General features: G+C 47.1%; 2 protein-coding genes and 2 long non-coding RNA genes across 4 annotated transcripts; 3 read left to right on the forward strand and 1 right to left on the reverse strand.

The window, feature by feature from the left end:
* Positions 1 to 305: 305 nt before the first annotated feature.
* Positions 306 to 2,630, reverse strand: LOC118165317. Its single transcript, XR_004749984.1, has 2 exons — positions 1,743 to 2,630; positions 306 to 1,590 (listed from the first exon to the last, which is right to left on the reverse strand). It is a non-coding gene; the product is annotated as an uncharacterized LOC118165317 (long non-coding RNA).
* A 3,964-nt stretch (positions 2,631 to 6,594) lies between these two features.
* LOC118165310 lies at positions 6,595 to 7,090 on the forward strand. Its single transcript, XR_004749979.1, has 2 exons — positions 6,595 to 6,750; positions 7,021 to 7,090. It is a non-coding gene; the product is annotated as an uncharacterized LOC118165310 (long non-coding RNA).
* A 1,696-nt stretch (positions 7,091 to 8,786) lies between these two features.
* On the forward strand, positions 8,787 to 11,905 carry TRIM13 (tripartite motif containing 13). Its single transcript, XM_035323281.1, has 2 exons — positions 8,787 to 8,926; positions 10,316 to 11,905. Exons 1-2 carry the CDS (start codon positions 8,909 to 8,911, stop codon positions 11,546 to 11,548), a joined length of 1,251 nt encoding a protein of 416 aa, XP_035179172.1. The 5' UTR covers positions 8,787 to 8,908; the 3' UTR covers positions 11,549 to 11,905.
* A 1,037-nt stretch (positions 11,906 to 12,942) lies between these two features.
* Positions 12,943 to 16,061, forward strand: KCNRG (potassium channel regulator). The gene is made up of 2 exons (XM_035323287.1): positions 12,943 to 13,791; positions 15,611 to 16,061. The coding sequence occupies exons 1-2, from the start codon at positions 13,226 to 13,228 to the stop codon at positions 15,861 to 15,863; spliced, it is 819 nt and encodes a 272-aa protein (XP_035179178.1). The 5' UTR covers positions 12,943 to 13,225; the 3' UTR covers positions 15,864 to 16,061.
* Positions 16,062 to 22,243: the final 6,182 nt, after the last annotated feature.

The following is a 22,243-nucleotide window of genomic DNA, read 5'->3' on the forward strand; positions in this document are numbered from 1 at the left end:
CTGTATCCGTCACACTTAGCCTTTCGCTTGAAACATGAGGTGCAATGCTGCCTTCCTCAAAATTGTGCCTAAAACCAATCTGATTTTAAGAGCAGCTCTAAAATATGCTTCCTTTCTTTTATTGGACTTACTGCTACAGCCCATAAACATTTGGGGTCAAGAGCTGACTTCCTTAAAATACGCCAAATGGGATTATTCTTGGACTTCTAAGAAGTAAATATTAGGTGGAAACTGATGTTTATTCATTTTGTATGTAGGGCATCGTCGTTCTCATTGGTAGCTCGTTGTTCACATAATTAGTCCCATTTAAGTCACTGTGGGATTTTTATTGTCTGTCGCACACTGCGGGTTTGTTACAGTAAATGCTAAATGACAAATGTTAATATATTATATATATATATAAAAAAACCTTAGGAAGAGACACAACCTCCAGATGACTTCCCACCCTATTTCTTCTCTGCGCCCCAATAATCTCCTTTCTTGCCCCAAATGACCACTGGGGAAATGAGCACATGTTGCCAGCATTGCCAAAGCTGTCAGACAAAAAGGGAATAAGGCTTTTGGGGGGCAGTCGCTGGCACTTCCCCACTCCACTGCTTTCTTACTGGAGATCCTGGTGTCAGCATCACGCAGCCGGCAGCAGCTGTGGTGCTGGGTGTCCCCCGGAGCCAGCGCCAAGCCCGGCGCTGGTGACAGCTTGGTGTCACCACGGGGTGCGTGGTAAAGCCACAGAGCCCCACCTGGGAAAACCATCAGGGGACAAGGCTGGTCAGGTGGAAAAAGAGAATGTCAGCTGGTAATAAATACAGCTTTTTTGTATGCCTTCTGTGGAGGAGGAGGTGAGATACACCAGCAAGATAGTACCATATTTGTAATTTTTTCTTGACAGCCTTTTTAGAGCATATTTGAACAGCAAGATTTCACAAAATTTGTACAATGCACAAGCAGCTGCCCCAAGGAAATGGAGTTCTGGGCTCCAGCATTCACATGTATAACTGTGGTTGGCAACTAAGGGTTAATGCAGTGTCTGCTGAATTTCTTGAATGTGCATTTCTTTCACTGGGGAGGCCAAGTATTTAGGGCCCTCCCACACTGGAAGCAAAATTATGCTCAGCATGCCTAAACATGCTTGTTGCTCGCAGGGTTTTAGCTTTTTTTTCCTTGAACAGTAGCAGCAGAGACATTTTGTCTGGGAACCATGTTAGAAGAACAGGAAAAAGAACGGAAAAGAAGACCAGGTCTCATCCATTTCACAAACGTGGGAGTGCTGGAGATGGTGCTGGAAGAGAAGGGTGGTCATTGACTTGTTTTGTTCCCTTGCTCCAAGTTTCATTCACAAAACAAAACTGTCTCTCATTAGCCCTGCAAAATAGATCCACAGGCTGCAAATATGTCTTGGTAAGGTTCCCTGATGGCACCAAGTTCGCAGGAGAGAGGGGAACTATGTATCATATCACCCGATGTTACAGCATGTAATACAACATCACTGATCAGTCTCAGCACAGCAATTCCTCTTCATCAGAGCCTTGCTAGGGCGAAGCACTGGGACTTGCTCCTCCACTGCCACAAGCTTTATGGAAGCATTTTCACCTGTGAAAACCAAATTAAAAAAAAAGAAAAAAAAAGTTATTAAATATACTGGAATAGATGTAGTAACATCTTTGTGGGGCTTGCACAGAAGTAAATGATAGCGCAGGACTGGAAAATCAAGGTTTGTTTACTGAAAGCAGTCCTTCACTCACAGGGTCAGGCCTGTGGTTTGGAGGATGATACAGACAAGGTCTCGGATGAAAAACAGGTTGTGCTCTTACTCTTCAAATCTTCGTTATAGCGTGTTCTGGGGAGGGTTTACTTTCTGTAGGAAGTCTCCTACTTCATGCAGTTAATCTGGCACTCGCCAAGTCACAGCAGAAATTGTGTATGAAAATTAATTTTGTTCCCAGTTGTTCTGTTTACTTTGGAGGTCACTTCCCCTTTCCTTTCTATGCCGTGGAAGCAGAACCCATCAGGGCAGGGCTTTGATCTATAGGCAATCACAAACCTCATTAAAACCAACAGGCACGCTGGCCAGGCTTCATTCAGGAAGGAGCAATTAAGCTCTTTTATGGCGTAAGATAGCGACAAACTAGAAACCGCTGCCCAGGGCACAGGACTGCACAGCCAGGCACTGGGATGAGCTAATTCGTATGAGCAAGCACTAATTTGGGGAAAGTCAGAGTTCTCCGGGGACTGCTTGCGAGCGCGGCAGCAAGAGCGCAGATTGGTTGCAGCTGTGTTTGCCTGCGTGCATGTCAGGGAGCGGAAACACCACGAGAGAGCCAGCAGACAGTGGGAGAAGCAGTGGTGCATGGCCCTGAGAAAAAGCCAAGGGACAGCTTCTTCTGGGCAAGCATCCTGGCGAGAGCAGCAAACTTGGACCGCCGCGCCGTATTCCCTCCCATTTGCTTCCTCTGCGTGCAAGGAAATGGGACGTGGCTGTACATTCTTCGTAAATAAATAGGATTACACTAAGGAGATAACTGAATTCACCACCACGTTAGTTTTCCTCCTAAAGGGAAAATCTGGCGATGAGCTGAATATTAGTTAACCGTGTGGGTCAAAGTTCTGCATGGAAAATTAGGGAACTTTTGGGTGCTACTAAAATAGTCATCAGAGACCCTGCAGACACCGAGGCAGGCTCTGAAATTCAGACCTCAAAACTGGAGCCGATCATTTCAGTTGCTGATGATCGTTCATGGACTTTTAATGCCCAGTATTTCTACAATGCCTATGAAAAGCAGTTTTTATGCAACGATAACAAGAAACTGCTTTCTCTGATCCCTCTTTTGGAGCGTTTAATACAGCCCAGATGTACCTGTTGAAAAAGAAGTGTAGTCAGATGCAATATAGTTGTGTGACATTTATACACAGCTAAGGTGTTTGATGCACAGGGCTACTCTGAATAGTTGATGTATGTTGTCTCACAGTGTCTTCTTACTGAGCCGTATTGGCATCACATCTCTGGCAGGTTTATTTCCATATTTAGGTCCTGACAGCAGCCTCACAGCGCATCTCAGGTTGCTTCTCTCCATTTGAGGATACACTCACATGAATAAAGCAGCGTGCTTCAAGACGTTATCATCCTGAAGCCGGACCCGACTCTGGGAGTGCTCTGACACCTCTGTGATGGGACATGAAGCCTGAACCTTTCAGTGGGAAGTAAAGGTAGACCTGGAGCCCAGGGTAAGTCTGGGAAGCATGTCCTCAGCTCTTCTCTTTGGTGTTTCACCCTTGCAGACAAGTGCAATTGGACAAGTCTTTGGTAGAATGGCTTTGGAGAAGCTTTACTGATGGAGAAGACAAACCTGAGGGAAAACAAACAAACAAACAAAAAAAACCCTCACACAACTGCTACTTTTAACTCCTGCTACTTTTATCTATCAGTTTTGTGATAGATATCTTTTCCAGCACAGCACAGAGGGTGGCTGGGGCCCGCAGTAAGCAGCTGGTGTGGCCAAAGGGCAAGACTGTTACTTTTGGCAGCAATGCCAGCAAGAACTGGCTGGAAGCATTTGGGAAATGATGGCTGGGCGGGAGGCACTTCTGTTTTATGTTGACACGTGTGCAGGCTGCCACTGGAACAGGCCCTCTCTCTAGCTCCCTTATGCTGGAATTAATGTCTGTTTGGCTGCGGGATCAGCTGGGTGAGGAGATTGATCCTGCTGAAAACCTTTTTTTACCCTTTTTTTTTTTTTTTTTTTTTTTAACTGGATTAGCTTTCGGCTCCATTGGCAGGCAGGTCTAACCTAACATGTGGCCGCTTGGTTGTCAGAGCCAGCAGAGAGGAGGCATCAGGAAAGCAAAACTAAGGGAAAGGAAAAGGATGGAGCTCTCTTTTGTCAATAGCACAGTTGGCTTAACTCTCTGTTAATCCACCTCACAGTGAAAGTACCTGTTACAGCTTGAGTCAGTTTAATGGCTCACATCCACAGAAAGGAAAAATCCTTATTCCTGTTTTCCTCCCTCCTCTTACGTTAGGTCTGGTGGTTGTCTAATCGTGTTCTGAACTGGTTTAGCTCGTTGAATCAGCAGGAAACGAACCCAGGCACAGAAAAGGGAATAGCGTTCTGCTGGCATAGCGGGTTGAATCACCTCTGGAAAATGTCTGTGAAGCGTGGTGGAGCTGGTACGAGCAAGGCGAGTAGCAGCAGGGAGCTGTCAGGTTGCTGGCTGAACCACACCACACAGCTTCAGTCTCTGAAATCTCCCCTCACAATGCTTAATACCAGAACCATGGTCTAGATTCTCTCTGTAGCTGAAAGATGCCAATAGGTGCTGCTGTCCCTTTGCTGTGCAAAAAAAATAGGGATGTTAGGCTTGTGAAGCTGGTAGTTGTCACTGTTTTATAATTCTTTCCAACCTAGGCTGGATATAAGGAAGAAATTCTTCATTCAGAGGATGGCGAGGCACTGGAACAGGTTGCCCAGAGAAGCTGTGGCTGCCCCATCCCTGGAGGTGTTCAAAGTCACTTTGGATGGGGTTTTGAGCAGACAGATCTAGTGAAAGATGGGTTGGACTAGTTGTTCTTTAAGGGGCACTTCCAACCTAAACCATCCTCAGATTCTATGGTTTTGAATCCTCCCATTTATCCTAACACTTCCCTTCTAGCTGAAACTCTTCTTTAAACCTGGATTTCCTTTATTTTATTATTTTTTTTTCCTTCATTATTCGTTAAGAAACTATTGCTGCAGATCTATTAAAGTTCTTTTTCATCAGCCAGAACTTTCCTCTGAAACTCCAGCAAATGGCCTCTGATGCTGCTTCGGGAAAGCACTCTGTGCGCTCAGCTGTGAGAATGCAAGCTCGTAAGCAACCTGCCTTTGAAAAACCTGCATTAACAATGAAGGGATTACAGAGTATAGGAAGATGGACTACATTTGTGCAAAACAAGTGGTTGTGTGCAGTTTCCTGAGCCGTATTACATATTTTGCATGTGTAATAGAAATAATCACTCAGACAGAAGTAGTAAAGTGCCCCGAGTATGTTTAATCATGCTGAGGACAGCCATGGTACATTTGAACACAGAAATCCCATGACTGCTTAGGAAATTATACTGTGGCTGCTGTGTTTGTCCTGAGGTTTAACCTTTCAGCTCTGACAGAAGCCCAGGAAAGGATGGACAAGAAAATTTTTGGATGGTCCAGATAAAGAGGAGAAGGTTAAGGAAGACAGACTGCGCTCTTATGCCCATACAACTCCCTCTTTGTTTATAACTAGAGAGAGAAGGACAGGAAAATGAGCCAAAAGAATTAATAGAGAATAAAATACACTCTAAAAATACATCAGGAAAAAAAAAGTTGTACAATGAGTTTATAATGAGTAGGGAATCTAAAATGCCAAGAATGACATCTTGTTGTTAATATCTTTAATCAAAATATTCAAGAGAAGATGAGTAAAAGTAGGATTTTTTTAGTATAAGGATGGCAGTTGGGAAAGCATAGACATGGGGAACTTGGAAAATGTAAATGCACAAGCATTGGGATATGACTTGAAAACAATTTGGGTAGCTGGGGAATGGATTTTACTATCAGTTTTCAAAAACTTCCTGGAAATGCTTGTTTTAAAAATCACAAAGGTGCCAAACAATCAAGAAGAAATAAACGGGCCATTCGAGTGCACCTAAAAGTCTTGGCAGCACCTCGAACTTCTGGAACCATTCTCCAGTAAATAATGGATGAAATGGCCAAGTGTGAGAGCACTCTGAAGAGGATTTTTGAAGATACCCACCAGTGGTCAAACCCTTCCCAACGAGTCTAGCTGCGAGGGCAGAGGAAGAGGTCCGGGAATCAGTGCAGGAGGAAAGATGTGAGCTTGTCCTCTTCTGGCCACGGTAAACCGGGGAATCACAGCCTCTGTGTGCTATTGAACAGCTTTTCAAATCCAGATTTCTAAAAAAAAAAATGGCAAAGAGATGTCAGATTACTGAGGGCGCTTTGATAGGAGTATGGTCCAGCCTGCAAATTCCACCTGTGCGAGTAGTCCTGGATACAAACAGGGCCATGTGCCTGACCACTGATGTGACTGAGGTGGATGTATGAAGAGCGAGGGCATGACACGAATGCAGGGAGCAGAATGCCTCCGTTTGGGCACAGAGCTTCACGAAACCATTTGGGCTTCGATGACAACTGACGGGACTGCGGAAGGATGCGGACCGGGGCGGTTCGCCCCAGCCTTGGAGCTTCGCGATGCTGTACGTATGTGAGGGACCCTCCATCTGGAGGGGTTGTGGAGCCTCAGGACATCCAGGACCGCGTCCCCATCGCTTTCTGGAGCACGTTCCGGCACCCGGCTGCGGTTTAGCAGGTGATTCAGCAGCATCCCCCCCCAGGCAGCACTCCCGGCCACACCGCCCCCCTCACACCCACGGTCCCATTTACCATCCCTGACAGCGGGGCCGCCTCTCCCACACCCCCCGACCCCTTTTCTCCTCACGGCCCTGCCTTGCCGAGCACAGCCCGGGCCCTGCCCGCCCCTCGGCGTTGCGGGGAGAGGAGGGGCGTGCGGCGGCGGGGCCGGGGCATGGCGGCCGGGGGGGCGCTGAGGTGAGCCGGGAGCGGGGCTCGGGGCCGCGGTGCCCGCCCTTGAGGCGATGGCGACCGCCCGCTGCCCGCCTTTCCTTCCCCCTCCCTTCCCCCCCCGGGGGCCGGCGGCTCGGAGGCGGCCCGCGACCATTTTCTGTGGCGCCGCTGCCATTTCGGGAGGGCCCCGAGGGTGAGGAGCGGCCGGGGGGCGGCCATTGGTGCCGCCCTGCGTGTGGGGCTGCGGGAAGGGGCGGCCCCCGGGGGATTTCTCGGCTCTCCTCACACCGAGAGCTCCGCGGGTTGGGGACGGGACCCCCTGGGTGCCGTGGTCGGGAGCTGGGGGACGGATGGGCTGAGCGGCGGTGCCCTTCCACCGGTGGGTTTGTCAGGCCCTCCCGAGGCAGCAGCACTCGCCCTAACTAAAATTACCTCTTTATTTACTTATTATTCATTTTTACAGGCCTTTCCAGCTTTCTGAAAGCTGAACGGCTTTGGATCTGCCCGGCGCTCCTAGGAAGAAGAAGAAGAAACGCTTTGGCTGTGAAATAATCGATATTCGAAGCGTGGCCGCTTGCTTCAGCCCCTTCGTGGCCGCCTGGACGCCGGGTGGACGTGGAGGTCGGCTGTGCCGCGTGTCTTAGCCCCGGTGCATGGTCAGGTCGCGGATCTTCTCCGTGGGGTGAGCGGGATTAAGGTTATTGCTGCCCAAAGGAGGAGCTCCCACCTCCCTTCCTCCTGTCTTTATTTCGTGGGACCCTTGTTTGGGGTTGGTTGAACACGCTGACCTGACAGATAGCTGGTGAAGTAGCTCATAGGGGGTCCTGACAAGGTCTGGGGGCCCTTGCGAAGGAAAGGGGACAAGACCCATCCTCAGTGCTTCAAATGCTTGTGGAAATGCAGCATGACATGGTCATGTTTTATTTAGAGTACTTACATGTCATGAAGGAAGCTTGTAGGTGAAGAAAGCTCTCTTTCTGTTTCTGTTTTCCTTGAAGTTTGGAGAAATTTTGGTTTTGCTTTCTGCCTGCTCGCTGATAAACTCAAGTGTGCTGAGACGTTTGCTAGGTGAATTTGTTTTTGGAGTGCAGTAAAAAGCTACACTGCGTGTTTTCGCAGTTACGGTTGGATTTGTTTTGCCGTTCTTCTGAGTGGTAGAACTGTGCCAGTTGCTCTTTCTTTCAGGTGAGCAACATCTGCTGGGTTTGTACCCAGAGAGCTTATGTAGCTCAGGTGAAGGGAGAAACCATTGTGCCTTTTGGTCTGTGCGCTACAGGTGGTGAACTCTAGTTCCTTATGCACCTGTGTCAGAAGTTACACAGAGCTTCCCAGCAGAGAAGTGGTGGTGTTGCTGCATTTTAAGCTGTAGTTACTCGTGCAAATACCGGGTTGCTGGTACAAAGGGATGTTTGGGTACAAAGGCATGTTTCAGTCCGCAGGCAGCTTGTTCTCTGAAATTAGCCTCCTAAAGAAGACGGAAGTTCAGCTCTCCAAACCAGTCCTACGAGTTTTCAGGATTTTCAGTTTGCTCTCCTTACTGTTGCTGTAAGAGATTTTATTTGTTTTAAAGTAAGCTTATAGCCTTGCCAATTTCTTTTTATTTTTTATTTTAAATCCTAAGCTTTTAATGCTATCATACAGTGTTTTTGAAGTTCCCTTGCATTTATAAAGTGTAATTATTTAACTGGATAAGCGGGCCTGGAATGCACCAAGACAGTTTTATTTGGATCACGACACCTTTTTGCATATGCTTTTGTGTTTTTAGGAGCTTGCAAGTCTTCAGTGTTTGTCCTGCATTTTTGATGGAACATGTTGTAGTAAGCGTTTTCTGCAGTGGTTTGCAGTATTTGCTGTCAGCCGTACAAAGCTTCTTTTCCGGTTCCTTAACTAAGAAGCAAAATCCTCCCTGGTAAAGGAGATGGACTGGAGCAAATGTTTTCTGCACTGTGGATTTCCAGTTACTAGAAGACGGAGAACTGTCATTTTCATTTGGCAATTGTTATCCTTTTAATGCATGAGCAAAACTGATCTTTGTGGTGTTACCATGGCTAAAAGCTATGGTACAAGTTGGAAAGACAGAACCATTCATAAAAAGAGACTCAGGAGTTTAGGGGCAAAATCACCCGCTTCCCTTCATCCCATTGCTTTTACCATTAAGAAGAGGAGGCAAGAGAGAAGCCTTGCGTGTGCTAGCATTAAGAGGTGTTTCAAAATTACTTTCTTTTTACAGAAAATGACATTTCTGCGTGGGATCTGTGGCCTTAAAGGAAACCCTTGGCGGCACATGGAGTGATTTGACCTTTTTCTCCAGGGCTTTTTCCCTGGCCTTAACGGGTGCCTTCTTCTGCCTGATGACCTTAGTCCTCAGGGTGAGTAGAAAACCTGGCAACTTTTTCAAGCTGTGCTTATCCAAACCCAGGGGATCCCCCTCCTCCTTGGTGCTGGAGGAGCACGGGAGTTTGCCTACACCTCTCGGGATTGTGAAGTCTCACCATGGCTGTATCTGTCCTCTCGTGGAGGAAACTCAGCGCTGACCTTGCCTTTCTTCTCTGTAGCTATCTGTGCTTTCCTAGGATCAGTGGTACACTATTGCTCTTCTTGTCCTGTGCAGCATGGATCTTTGCAGCTCTTCTCTTGGCTCCCTTTCTTTGCTGCTTTATATTTCGTAGAGGGGATGGGAACCTTAGTAATAACACCAAAACTACTTACAAGAGCTCATTGATATTCTTTGCTTGTTACGGGACTACTTGGAAGCTCTTTTTTGTGAAAAATCTTTTAATTTATAAAAGGAATTTTATCATATATTTTCAAACATAGCATGGAATGACTACACAAGGGAAGCATCTCTTTAATTACAGTTCCAAACTAAGCATTTGAGAGTTTTGGCAAATACAAGCTGTCACCGTGTTTGGCCTTTATTAGTTATGTGTTTTCCAGAGCACGCTGTAATTACAAGGTGCCTGCACCTGAGAACTTGGCTTTGGTTAGAGGCAGAGTAGTGGGATGTGTCCTTTCATTGAGACTTCCCATTGCAAAGGAATGCGTGCTAAATCCTTTTCCAGTAGGTCCTGTCCTCGAAAAGAAGTTGCTGAGGCATTAATGCTGTGAGAAGGGAACTGGAAATAGAGATCGTGGGTGAATAAAATAGTTCAGAGTTTTGTTTCGCTATGAATTATCAAGGATTATGGGCAGCTGTTCTCTGAAGTATGCTGACTTCGTGCTGAATAGCTCAACGATAACATACTCACTTGGTTACTTACAGATAATGTGCTTGAAACCGTAAGCTTTGGATGAGTCGAGCAAGTGGAGGGTAATCTAACCTTAGCAGGGCATATGTGCTGTGGAAGTCCAGTTTCTGGGTATTGCATCAGGATGATGCATCAGGGAGATGTAAGCCTCGAGTTACTGGGACATGAGTTATTTTCATTTGACACGGAAAGCCCTCGCTGGGTTTGGCAAGCCTTCTTTTTCCAGTGTTTCTGTCAGAAAATGGTTCTGCCTGGAAACCAAGCCGTTCTTGTGCCTGCCATCTGGTGGCCAGACACCACGCCTAATTCAGTCCGTGCGCAGAGTCTCTGAGTCTGGGCCTGGGCTGGTTGCGAGAACCCGTCTGAGGCTCTGTCTAAATCACACCTGAGAAAAAAAGAAAAGCAGATCCTTTTCTCACCAAGCCATGCCTCAGATCACTTTTTGCCTGGTTCTCAGGGAGGAGAAATGCATTCCAAAAGTTCTGTTACCATGTTTATTTTCTTTCCTAGGATACGATGGAGCTCCTAGAGGAAGATCTCACCTGTCCCATTTGCTGCAGCCTGTTTGATGACCCTCGCGTCCTGCCCTGTTCACACAACTTCTGCAGAAAGTGCCTGGAAGGAATACTCGAGGGAAACGTGCGGAACGTGCTGTGGAGGCCGTCCCCTTTCAAGTGCCCCACGTGCCGGAAGGAAACTCCCGTGACGGGAGTCAACAGCTTACAGGTCAACTATTCCCTGAAAGGCATCGTGGAGAAGTACAACAAAATCAAAGTCACTCCCAAAATGCCCGTGTGCAAAGTGCACAGCGGGCAGCCCCTCAACATTTTTTGCCGGACGGACATGCAGCTGATCTGCGGGGTTTGCGCCACCCGCGGCGACCATACGAAGCACGTGTTCTGTTCCATCGAGGAAGCTTACTCCCAGGAGAAGCGGGCTTTTGAAACCCTCTTCCAGGGCTTTGAGACGTGGCGTTGCGGGGACGCGCTCTCCCGCCTGGATACTTTAGAAACCAGTAAGCGCAAAGCCCTGCAGATGCTGACCAAAGATTCCGACAAGGTGAAGGAGTTCTTCGAGAAGCTGCAGCACACGCTGGAGCAGAAGCGGAACGAGATTCTCTCCGACTTTGAGACCATGAAGCTCGCGGTGATGCAGGCCTATGACCCGGAGATCAACAAACTGAACACCATCCTGCAGGAGCAGCGGATGGCTTTCAACATCGCGGAGGCCTTCAAGGACGTGTCCGAGCCCATTATTTTTCTGCAGCAGATGCAGGAGTTCAGGGAAAAAATCAAGGTGCTCAAGGAAACCCCGTTACCTTGTTCCAACGTGGACGTCAGCCCCACGATGAAGAGCTTCGATACCAGCCAGTGGAACGGGATAAAACTGGTTGATGTGGACAAATTGTCCTTGCCTCAGGAAAACAACACCCTGAAACTGAAGATCCCCTCGGTCTTTTCGCGCAGGTTTATAGTAACCTCTCTTGTTTGCTTGCTGCTTCTTGCTGTCACCAGAATGTCCTTCGTGGAGTCTGTCGTTGACAATCTCCAGTGCTGGAAGTCTCAGTTCTTTACAATTAGCTTATCTTATTTGGCAGATACAGTGGAGATAGCAGATCATGCCGTCTTTTACTGGGAACAGATGACAGATGGAGCTTCGCTTCTGAGGGAAAAGTGTAGAAACTATACGTTGGTCGTACTGGATAACGTTGCGCAGTTTGTGTGCAAATATAAACTGTTGTGAAGCCCCTTCTGAAATGTAAGAAGTGAAAGAGAGCTGGTGAAGAAAACATAAAGCTTTGTAAGATTAATTGTGCTTTCTGTTTTTAAAGACTTCCGATGAAAACACTCAGAACGTTGTGATTCAAAATGTTCAGTCATGATTCAAAATGTTTCAGTAATGTTTGTGTAGTTGGAGCACTGCTGAACTGGGAGGTGAAGGGGAGCTTTGGAAAACACGTTGATTCTGGATTCCTGTTGCAGTGGTGATGAGGGGAATATTCCTCGTTTTCAATCATTTTCCTTACCAAGACACAGGGCTGAGCTGTGTGCTCAGTGCGATGGTAATGTATTTGTAGAATCAGACTGTGTACGCTTTGATAAAAAGCGTTCCTTCCCGAAGGGCACAGTTAACTTTAACGTATTTTCCCTGACGGGGAGGTGGTTTGGAAGCAGGCAGAGCAGTTCTGATGGAGAAGCAGAGCGCTGTACTGGGAGGCGCCCTGCGAAGCACGGGGTGCGTAGCTCCCACCCTGGAAACACTTTTCTACCTGAGCATGTTTCTGCTGGTACTCACTGAAATAGGCACGTATGTCTGTGTACGGATCTATATACATACAGGTCTCTATATTTTTGTGTCTAACCAAAAGCCGAGTTACCCCGCGTACTCAGATGACTGTAGGTAGTGGCTGTCGTTTACAGGTTCTGTACAAAAACCTCTCTTCAGGGCAAGCATCTCGAATAAATCCTAGGGGTAAAGAGAAACCAGCCGAGGCTGCTGAGGGAGCAAGCTGCGTGCTCGCAGATTACTTTTCCAGCGTGAAATTGTCGGGGGGGGATGAGCTGTCTTGGTAGAGCCACGTTTCTTTGAAGCCACAATGCCTTAAAAAGTGTCTTTAAAGCAAACAGCTCGGCGCGGTGGGAAGCAGGCCAGTGGTCGGCCGGCTTGCGTTTTAGCCGCGCAAAAGTGGCAGCAGATCCTCTCCTCTCTGTCGATCCAGATTGTGATTCCAAGAGCCAGGAAACTGTGTGTAACGCCATGGGAGTGTGGGTGTTGGTGCTTGGAAGGGCTTTAGCCCTGGAACATGTGTAGGCTCTCCTACTGTTACTGGGTTTTCATGCACCTTGTTTCAGGAATTAATTGAACTTCCTGAGTGCGTCGGCTTGGCTGTAGGATAACGCAGATTTCAAGTGAGCTGGAAGCTGGAGTTCCACGAAGTGTCCTTCTTTAAGAGCATCCGGTACGGAAATACGTTGCCTGAAGTACATCCAGCCTCTTCTTGCAGTGGTCCTCTGAACAGCAAGAGGTAGAACGAAAACATTTTGTTGACGTTTCCAGAAAACAAACGTAATGGGTGCCGTGCTGCGGGGGTATTCCTTGGCCTCTGTCAAGATTTAGTCTGTTGTGACGGTCAGTTCGCTGTCTTCCAGTAGTCCTTGCAAGCAGCTCACTTCAAAAATACAAAGCTAAGTTCCAAGAATCAGTCTCCAAGCAACCGAGCCCTGCAAACAAAACTATTGTACGCGCTATTTACAGCTTTGTTGCCTGGGAAGCCTGTCGCTGCTCCACACCTCGCTCCAAACGCTCGCAGAAAGCGGCGAGTGCTTCGTGCAGCTGCAGATGGCTCGCAGTTTAGGAAGGATCCAGCCACAGACGGGGAGAGCAGAGCGTCGTAATAATTCTTGACGGGCTGAGACGGCAATGAGCAGTCGGGAGGTGGTCGCTCTGAGCGTGGGAGGCGTGAGATTTGTAACCCGGGCGTCCACCTTGCGGCAGTTCCCTGAGTCCAGGCTGGCGCGGATGTTGGGCGAAGATGACCAGGAATTTAAGCTGGTGAACGGGGAGTTTTTTGTGGACAGGGACGGAGCTTTGTTTAGTTACATCCTGGACTTTCTGAGGACTCTGCAGGTCTCTCTGCCTGCTGACTTTACAGACTTTGAGAGGCTGCGCAGAGAAGCAGAGTTCTACGAGCTCTACCCTCTGGCTGACCTCCTGGGCCAGGAACACCTGCTGAAGCCAAGGCTGGAGATCCTGGAGGTGCGTTTTTTCCTCCAGGAGACGCAGGCTTTTTTCCGGGTCTTTGGTTCCTGCAGCACCACCGTGGAGAGGCTCGCTGACCAGATCATCGTGTTCACTGGGCAGAGCTGGAGCAGCCCTTTTCCTTCTCAGAAACCACTCGTTCCACTTCCCTTGGAAAGACCTTCTCATCACGAGCTGGTTTTTCAGTGTGGAACTGAATACATCGCCGGTGACCAGTTTGTGGCCAGGTACTCTCCGTGGTGTGACTTCTTGGTGTGGAAGTGTCTGAAGGGCTTCTAGTCCATGAAGTATGCGCTCGTTTTAAAGAAACTACTGGACAAATGTCTGAGAGAAATGAAAAAAAAAATCTTTCTGTGCTTTGTTTTTATATTTCTCCAGTTCTGAAGTGCCCAGTTGAATTTCTGTTACACTGACTTGCCTGTTCTTAAAAATGTTCCTGACTTTTAAAAATCCTGTTCTCGGTGTTTATCTTTCTGTTCTGTGGGATCTTTCCTTTCCTCTGTGCTCTCTCTGCTAGGCTTTAGGATTTCGTGGCATCGGTGACCTCCTAGAAAACTCGAAAAACACAGAGTGAAATGAAGGAAAGGAAACAAAATAAGGAGTGAGGTGCAGGAGAAAGCTGAAATCCACTGGCTTATGGTTCCCTAGACTTTCATGTCAAAAAAAAGAATGGCTAAACAGGGTTGAAAACACTGGTGGAACTAAGATGGTAATTCAGGGGCTGGAAAGCTTTAGTAGAGCCCTTTAACTGCAGGGAGGGAGAAGGGGGAGATGATGAGCTGCGTGCTGCTCAGTGGGTTTTCTTTGAAATCAGAGCCAGGTTCGGTTTTTGTTAAGACTGCTCTAAATCGGAGAGTTCTGGGATAGCAGCACCGTGTTCTAATGACAACTTGTAGTTTTTAAACGAGCTCTTGCTGGATGTCTCCGTGGTATGGAGACGCGTTCTTACCGTATAAGAAAACGTAACCTCATGTGTCCTCTGCGACTGTTAGGACATCTGGAACTTTATGGAAATTGCACTGAAATTGTTCCAAAAGGGTTATTCTCTCTGAATATCTGAATTAACACTGCAGTCCTTTGATTACCGAGTTTATCTTCCTTCCTTTTAGCTTTCTGTAGCTGAGCGAGTGGAGGGAAGAGAGGAACTACTTTGCATTTGTGAAGCAACGCGTCTTTACGTGCCAAACCTTAATTTTGTAATTTTGGAAATGATTTTACCGGACTAAGAGTTGGCTGAGCAGGTTCTGACAACTTGAATAGTGGGGAAAATATTCCCGATTCTTTCCTTTATTTCTTCGGACTCGGTGAAACTTTCCCTTTGGATGACCATCCCTTGATTAGTGAAACAAGAACACTTTGATGCAGCCTGCTGAATTTCTGTTGACTGAAGTCTGGTGAAGCAGCTTCTTTTGCCTTTTTTTGTGCTTTCCATGCCTGTTTGGTGTAGTTTCCTGTGGACTGTGGAACAGTTTCACCCCTGTCAGCTTACATGTTTTGTACTAGTATTTTTACATGACTGCTGTTCCTTCAAGTGTCTGGGTAGGTTCTTAAACTGTACTTTATATCAATTGAAGTTCTTTGAGGCGACGTGGATATGATTTTCTTACCTGTCACCCCACGGCCTGCTGTACAAGGTAACTTTGCAATAAATGTCACTGTTTGTAAGAGAGATCCTGTGTGTTTTTGGGACGAGCGTGGCTTCGTTGTCCTTCCCCTCGCCTACTCCTGCCTGAAAACCGCTGCAGCATCAGAGCACGGCACTCTCCTTTTTAAGGAAGTAAGCTCTGTTGTGGTGAGAGAGCAGTGCTTCTTCCCTGGTGTGTAACAAGCTGAGAAACACCGCTCTTACGATGAGGGAAGGAGATGAATTGTCCTCAAAGGACAGAAAAGAGACCCAGAACCTTGCCGCTGGAGGTCTGTGCGACTGTGCTGAGCTGCACCACCTGAGGACCTGGTTTGTTCTTAAAAAAAAATTGATTACATCTTTCAAGAAGTATCTGAAGTGTTCTGTAACTGCTTTTTATAATTCATTTTTTCTTATTTTAGGTATGTTTCCATAAAGCCTGACAACAGGAAGCTGATTAACGGTGTTAACGTGCTGGGCCTGCTGCTTGACACCTTACTCAAAGACGGATTTCGCCTCATAAGCACCAGGACGGTTTCCAGTGACGAAAAAGTCGAATGCTACAGCTTCGAAAGGCTGAAGAGGCCGGCAGGCCTCGCTGTCACCGTGAGCCAAACCCCAGGGAGCTCTGGGACAGCGCAGGCAAAGAGAAGCCACACGCAGAAGGGGAAATAAAGCCTTTTCCTGTAACCTTTTGAAGGTGGAAGAGGGGTGTGTCAGCACCAGTGGCCTTTTTTGTTTGCTTGTTTGAAACTGCAGCTATTGAGGGAAGTAACAAACAAACATTTTTTTTTTAAGTATTTGGAAAAAAAGTTGCCTTCCTGCCTTTGAGTGCTCCACCCTCTTCAATTCTAAATAAACGAGCCACAGATTCAGTACTGTTTTTGTGGACCAGATTCCAGTATTTTCAAGGGCTGCTTTTGTTTTTCTCTGTGGCTAACATTTATGTTAGGACTCAGAGAAAAACCAGCCCCTCCTTCGAGAAACTAATTTTTGCTCTGTGCTAAAATGTGAGTAGCCTTTAGACGTGATAATACACGGAGGAATAAACAACGCGACCCGACTCTGAGCAGTTTGGAGAAGTGGCCGGAGGTGCAGCGCAAACCAGAACGATCGGATGCTGCTGCTGCTTTTGGGAGAGGACCCCCATGGATTCTCCTGCACTTAACTGAAAGCAACAGCGTGGCAAGATCACAAGTTGCTATGTGACTCAAGGCATGAGAACGTGGCTTTGTGAAGCCACCACTAGTGTTCACGGAGTAATAATGTGTTACTGTCTCTTGCAAAATACTCCTCTGTCCTCTGCCCCCCGTCTTAAGAAACTGAGCTGCTCTTTGGTGCTGAGAATTAAGAGATTCTCAGCACCAGAAAACACTTGGGAAGCGAACAAAGGGCCAGTTTTCAGAGCTCTAACTGTAAGAAGAAGAAAAATATGATGATCAGTCCTTCAGAGGGAAGAGTTGGTAAAATTTTTAACAAGATAAAGCATCTCTTTAATGCATTCTAAATTGGAAATGTATTTAGGAGGAAGGCTCAACAGAAGTTGCTTTAAAAGCCGTGGGGATGTTAACCCTGCGCGATGCTTTGTAAAGATGCCCATATTATCTCAGGTTCCAGGCAAATTAATGAAGCTTTAGAAATTAAGAACCTTTCATCCTGCCTCCTGGGCAGGAAAAAAAATCACAGCACCATCAAGCATCCATTATTTGAATCTGACTTTTGTTTTTGCTGATAAAACACCATCTTTCCAAAGTTGCATCAGCCTGCTTGGCTGACTAAGTAGATCTGGCTTACATGGAGCTTTAAAATGTGAATTTATTTGCAACACTTAAATATGGGGGTGGTGGGGATCACCCTCCTGCTCCTTGCCTTTAGGATTTTCAATGAAAGGGGTCATTCCAGGCTGCTGATGCCACCATTGGACGCTCGTTGTAGTTTGTTGCCACAATAAAGCACTTTAGCTCGACGCAAATTTGAAAGTTCACTGGCAACAATTAGGTTCTCTTTGCTTCTTTCAGAGCTTCCACGCGGGGAAATAACGTGATTATGGGACTACCTCTCCTGAGCTGCTTACAGATCAAATAATGTAGAACATTGTAATGTATATAGTGTGGAACAACAGCCTGGATGCCTTCAGTTCAAACTGGGTTAATTTTTTTGGTCAGTGTGCTAAAGTGTTGAGCACAGCCCTTTTGTTAGGCCTCTGTTTATTTTATTTACTTCCTCCTAACTACAGTTGCGACAGTGGAACAAGGAACCAGCCCCTTCCAAACTCACAGGGCTGCTTCCACGTGATTTCGGCTTGCCCCGAGGCCCCAGGCCAGCTGGGTTTGCAGACTCTGGATGGTTCTACCCTGCTGTGAAGGTCTGCGTCAGGAGCCACACAAGGGTGGACTTTGTGGTTGGCCTATTGAAGGCAGATTTAGGGTGGCACAGCAGACAGGCCGTGTGGGACGACTGCCCCAGCAGGGTGCTGTATGAAAACAACGCTGCTTGTTTTCGAAGCAGTGGGTTCGTTTTGAGGTACACGTACTGACTTTCCAGAAAAGTTCCCATTCCTCAAATCGAAATGGAGCCGAAACCAATAATTACGAGTATTGAATGAGTTGGTAACTGAATATTAGTGAGGAGACTTACCAATAATAGCAAGAAGAAGACAAAAGTGACAACTTTATATGGCAAAGAGGAAAGTAATGGACTTGAAACTGTATTTAAGCATCATGATATAAATGATGTCTGACAGCAACAGTGTAACTGCGTGAGAACTGTTTTAGAACCCCTTGTGGTAACAAAGTTAGGCCATTTCACCTCCTGTAGAAGTGGAGTTTATTTTCACTGCTGTAGCAGCCATTTTGGAAACTGAGTTTGGACTCCTTTAAAATGAAGTGAAAGAAAATTTGAAATATTTACATTTGGATTAATAAAAAGCTTTAACCTATGCCATTACTCGTGCTCCATGGTTCTGCCTAAATGAATACTTAATACAAGCATTTCACAGAGTGACAGCAGGGCTGAAGCTGTCAGGGAGCTCTGGAGGCCCCCGTCCCCAAGCCCTGCTCCAGCAGGGTCCCCAGCGCAGGGTGCCCAGGACCCCGTCCAGGCGCCTTGTGCCGCTCTCCCAGGAGGAGACCCCGCAGCCTCTCTGGGCAGCCTGGGCCAGTGCTCAGCCGCCCGCCCAGCACAGCAGTGCTGCCTGGTGCTCAGAGGGAGCCTCCTGCCTGCCCCTTGGTGCCCACTGCCCCTGGCCTGGTGCTGGGCACCCTGAACAGAGCCTGGCTGTGGCCTCTTTGCCCCCTCCCTGCGGGGATTCACAGCCCTGGGTGAGATCCCCCTGAGCCTCCTCTTCTCCAGGCTGGGCAGTCCCAGCTCTGCTCACAGGAGAGGTGCTCCAGGCCCTTCATTACCTGGGTGGACCTACATGGACTCTCACCAACACTGAGCAGAGGGGAAGCATCACCTCTCAACGTCCTGGCGATGCTTTGCTGGACGCAGCCCAGGACCCCATCAGCCTCCTTAGCAGCAAGGGCTCATCAGTGCAGGGCTCAGCAGATCTCCGTGTTGGCCTTCAGGAGGTTCCTGTCAGCCCATTTCTCCAGCCTGTTGATGTCCCTTGGGATGGCAGTGCAGCCCTCTGGTGAATCAGCCACTGCCCCCCGTTTTGTGTCATCTCCAAACGTACTGAGAGCACTCTCGGCCCCACCAGCCAGGTTGTTAATGAAGCTGTTAAACAGGGCTGGACCCAGTATTGGCCCAGTGAGATCGATCACCACCCTCTGGGCTTGGTCATTTCAGTGACACAGCTTACAATGGGTTAATTTTTATTCAGCACAAACACCATTCTTTGACCCTAATATTCCGGAGAGTGGAAAAATATACCAGTGAATGTTCCCGTCCCGTAAGGAACTGAGCATGCTTGACCTGACCTGGTGTGAGCCCTTTCTGGAGGGGATGCATCGTATCCCATGGCACCGAGGCAGGTAGAAAGAAGCAGTGGCTGAAGTTTCTCCAGTTCCTCCCTTTCGGAGGTCCCAGCCAGGCGGTGATGCAGCAGAGAGCAGGCTGTAGAGCACGGTCAGCAGAGCGGTTCCCATCGGTGCATTTCCACAGAAGACACCGGCTGTACAAGAGGTGAATTTGGCTGAAGGGACTCCAGATGAGCGGTGAGTCTGAATGATTTTAAAAGCCCTCCGGTCAAAACGAGTTAGGTATTACATTGAAAGCTTTCACACAAATCTTCGCAGGCACGATATGATCTCTGCTGGACTAGGTGTGACTTGGTCATGCTTTTACAAACAGAATAAGGAGCTGTGATGACTAACATCTTGCTCTATTTCTGATTAAATAGGAATGGGATTTTGAAACATTTAGACATTTTTTTCCAACAAAGTTGGAATTTGTAATCGCTGGCTTGATTCACTTCGAGTCATTGCCCACTTTCTCAAGAGAATTCCTCTTTCCCAGGATGGCACAAAATTTGCTGGTTACAGTAAACTTTGTTCTGTATTTGTTTTTTTATTATTCCTCAGATTCTGCAAAAAATTTGCAAATTGTTCCAGTGCTGGAGATGCTGGGAGTTGACTGCCATAGCACTGGGGCATCACGAGCCAGTCCTCCAGCTCAATTCTGGACGTGCAAGGCACAGCGAGCTCTCCTCTGGTTGTAACACACCAGTGGATTCCCACAGCAGTACGGCTGCTAGAGGGTAAAGGAAACTGCAAGGTAAGGTAATACCCCCATTGTGTCCTTCAGGTACTTAAAGGTTACGTGACAGAAGTGGGTTTTCTAAAAGGAGGGGATTGCTTGCTGCTAGATTTGTTAAAGCTGATGATTCAGACAGCACCTCATTCGTCTTATAGAATCTTGGAGTCATTTGCGTTGGAAAAGACCTTTAAGATCATCAAGTCCAACCACCAACCTGACGGTAGCTACCGAGTCCCATCACTAAACCACACCCCTTAGTGCTATGTCCACACGTCTCTAATACCTCCAGGGCTGGGGCTCCACCACCTCCCTGGGCAGCCCGTTCCAATGCTTGGCTGCCCTCTCCATGAAGAAATTCTTCCTCAGGTCCCATCTGAACATCCCTGGAATGACTTGAGACCGTTGACGCAACTTGAGACTGTTTGGAACAACTTGAAACCATCTTGTATTTTCTTTCTTATTTTAATAATTTTTCCCTTCTTTATAAAAAGTTGGATTTTATCCTGTATTTCTTTATTCAGTGTTGGAAAGTTCCCTCTTGTTCTCATTATCTCTCCTGGAGACATGTCATTTGTTTACCACCTGAACTGTTCATGGATCTACTGATAGCAGGCAGGGGAGAGTCCATCATGAAACACCTTCCTGTTCTTTGTGTCGCGTTGTCTCCCTGTCCCATAGAGATTCTTTGGGTACTGATTTCAACATGGTAATTCTTGAGGGCCTTCACTCCTCTAGGACACATAGTCACTACACTACATTCTTGTACATCTGCTGTCAGTGCTCGTAATACTGTATAATCAATTAAGAATAGATGGCTAAGTAAACCTATTGTGATTGATACCATGTTAAGATTTGAAAAAGAGCAATCTTTTAGCTTGGCCTTGGCACTGTGTTCTCCTTCACTAAATAATTCCAAAACATTTCTCATTTCCCCGTCTAGCTGAATCTCATGACTTGAAGACTCCACCCCAAGACGCAGTATATGAGGAATTAGCAGCCGTAGAGCAAAGAATGATGCCAGAGTAATTGCATCCTGTTTTGCGTGCAAACAGGGGTTGTAAATTCTCTTCTGACTTTTGGGGAGCTTCTCTCCACAGCGGGCCGCTCCCCCTTTTCACCTGCTTTGGCTAATATCCAGTGGTAATGCTCACAAATTACCCGGCTAACCCGAGCGGAGCAAGGCCGATGTGCTTTTGTCTGTCTCTGGAAGGGATAAGGCTAACGCATATCCAGCGCATCGTCTGGGTGACGCTCGGTTTTGATCCACAGCAGAATTCAGTGCCAGAAAGCAGCCAAAGTGGATTAGAAGTCCTGTTTGAGATCACAACGGAGCGTTCGTAACTTTGAATAATTCAAGAAAAATAAATTTGTTCCCAGATTGCTGGAAAGTGTTATTGAATATTCATTGGGAAACAAGCTGGGAACTATCCAAGAGGGGGAGGGAGACTCATTGCCTCTTGCTCCTTCCCTGTGATTTGTGCTGAACCCTTGCCAGGCTTTAACTTTACAAGGTTTATTTTTATTGATTTTCAACAATAAACAGTGGGAGTATCTACAATAAAAGATTTACAGTGCATCACTAGGAAATACAACTCCCTACCAAATATTATATTGATCTATTCCCAGATGCTACTGAAACAGCATATAAAAGCCCAAATCAAGCCCAGTGATGGAGAACTTCCTCTCTCTAGTGACAGGGGCATATGACTGTTATGTCTTCAGAAAACAATAAAAGGGAAGGGAGTGACTCTGCTTCTTTGACCATATCTTCAACAGGCCAGTTAAATCTGTCAACTCAATGTAATCCACATAAATAAAGAATTGAGAACCAAGGGAACTGCTAGCGCGTCTGAAGATTCCCACTCTTTGAAGCTGCATCTCCTGCTGCAGTCAGGCCGTAATTAGTCACAGAAGGCCTCGTTGCGACGAGTAAATGGATGGACCAACAATGATTTGAATAGTCTGGAACTGGCTGGAGATATGCCTGGAGCCCAGAATACTCTCAGATGGGTGGGTGGGACGTAAATCACCAGTCATCGCGTAAAACACAAATAAATCTGACTTCTATTTAAAAGAAGGGGGAACGGCAGCGTTCTAGACCGTAGTGTACTTTCTGCTGAAATCACCCCCTGAAGTTTTATCTGCAAGTGTGATCTGATGTGTAAATTTCCCCAAGAGCTCTTGCTCCGTTTCTACTCCATTTCCCCTCTGACGCGATGGTTCAGTAATTGGTGGCTTCTTTCTGGTCAGAAGGATGATGAATGTGGCCCTACAGGCTGGAAACAGTAATGTGTACAAATCTTTGGAGAATGAATTGAGGGCTTTGCTTTCTAAGCAAGTTTCTGCTACAACAG

Source organism: Oxyura jamaicensis, chromosome 1, assembly GCF_011077185.1.
Source record: "Oxyura jamaicensis isolate SHBP4307 breed ruddy duck chromosome 1, BPBGC_Ojam_1.0, whole genome shotgun sequence".
Taxonomy (NCBI): Eukaryota; Metazoa; Chordata; class Aves; order Anseriformes; family Anatidae; genus Oxyura; species Oxyura jamaicensis.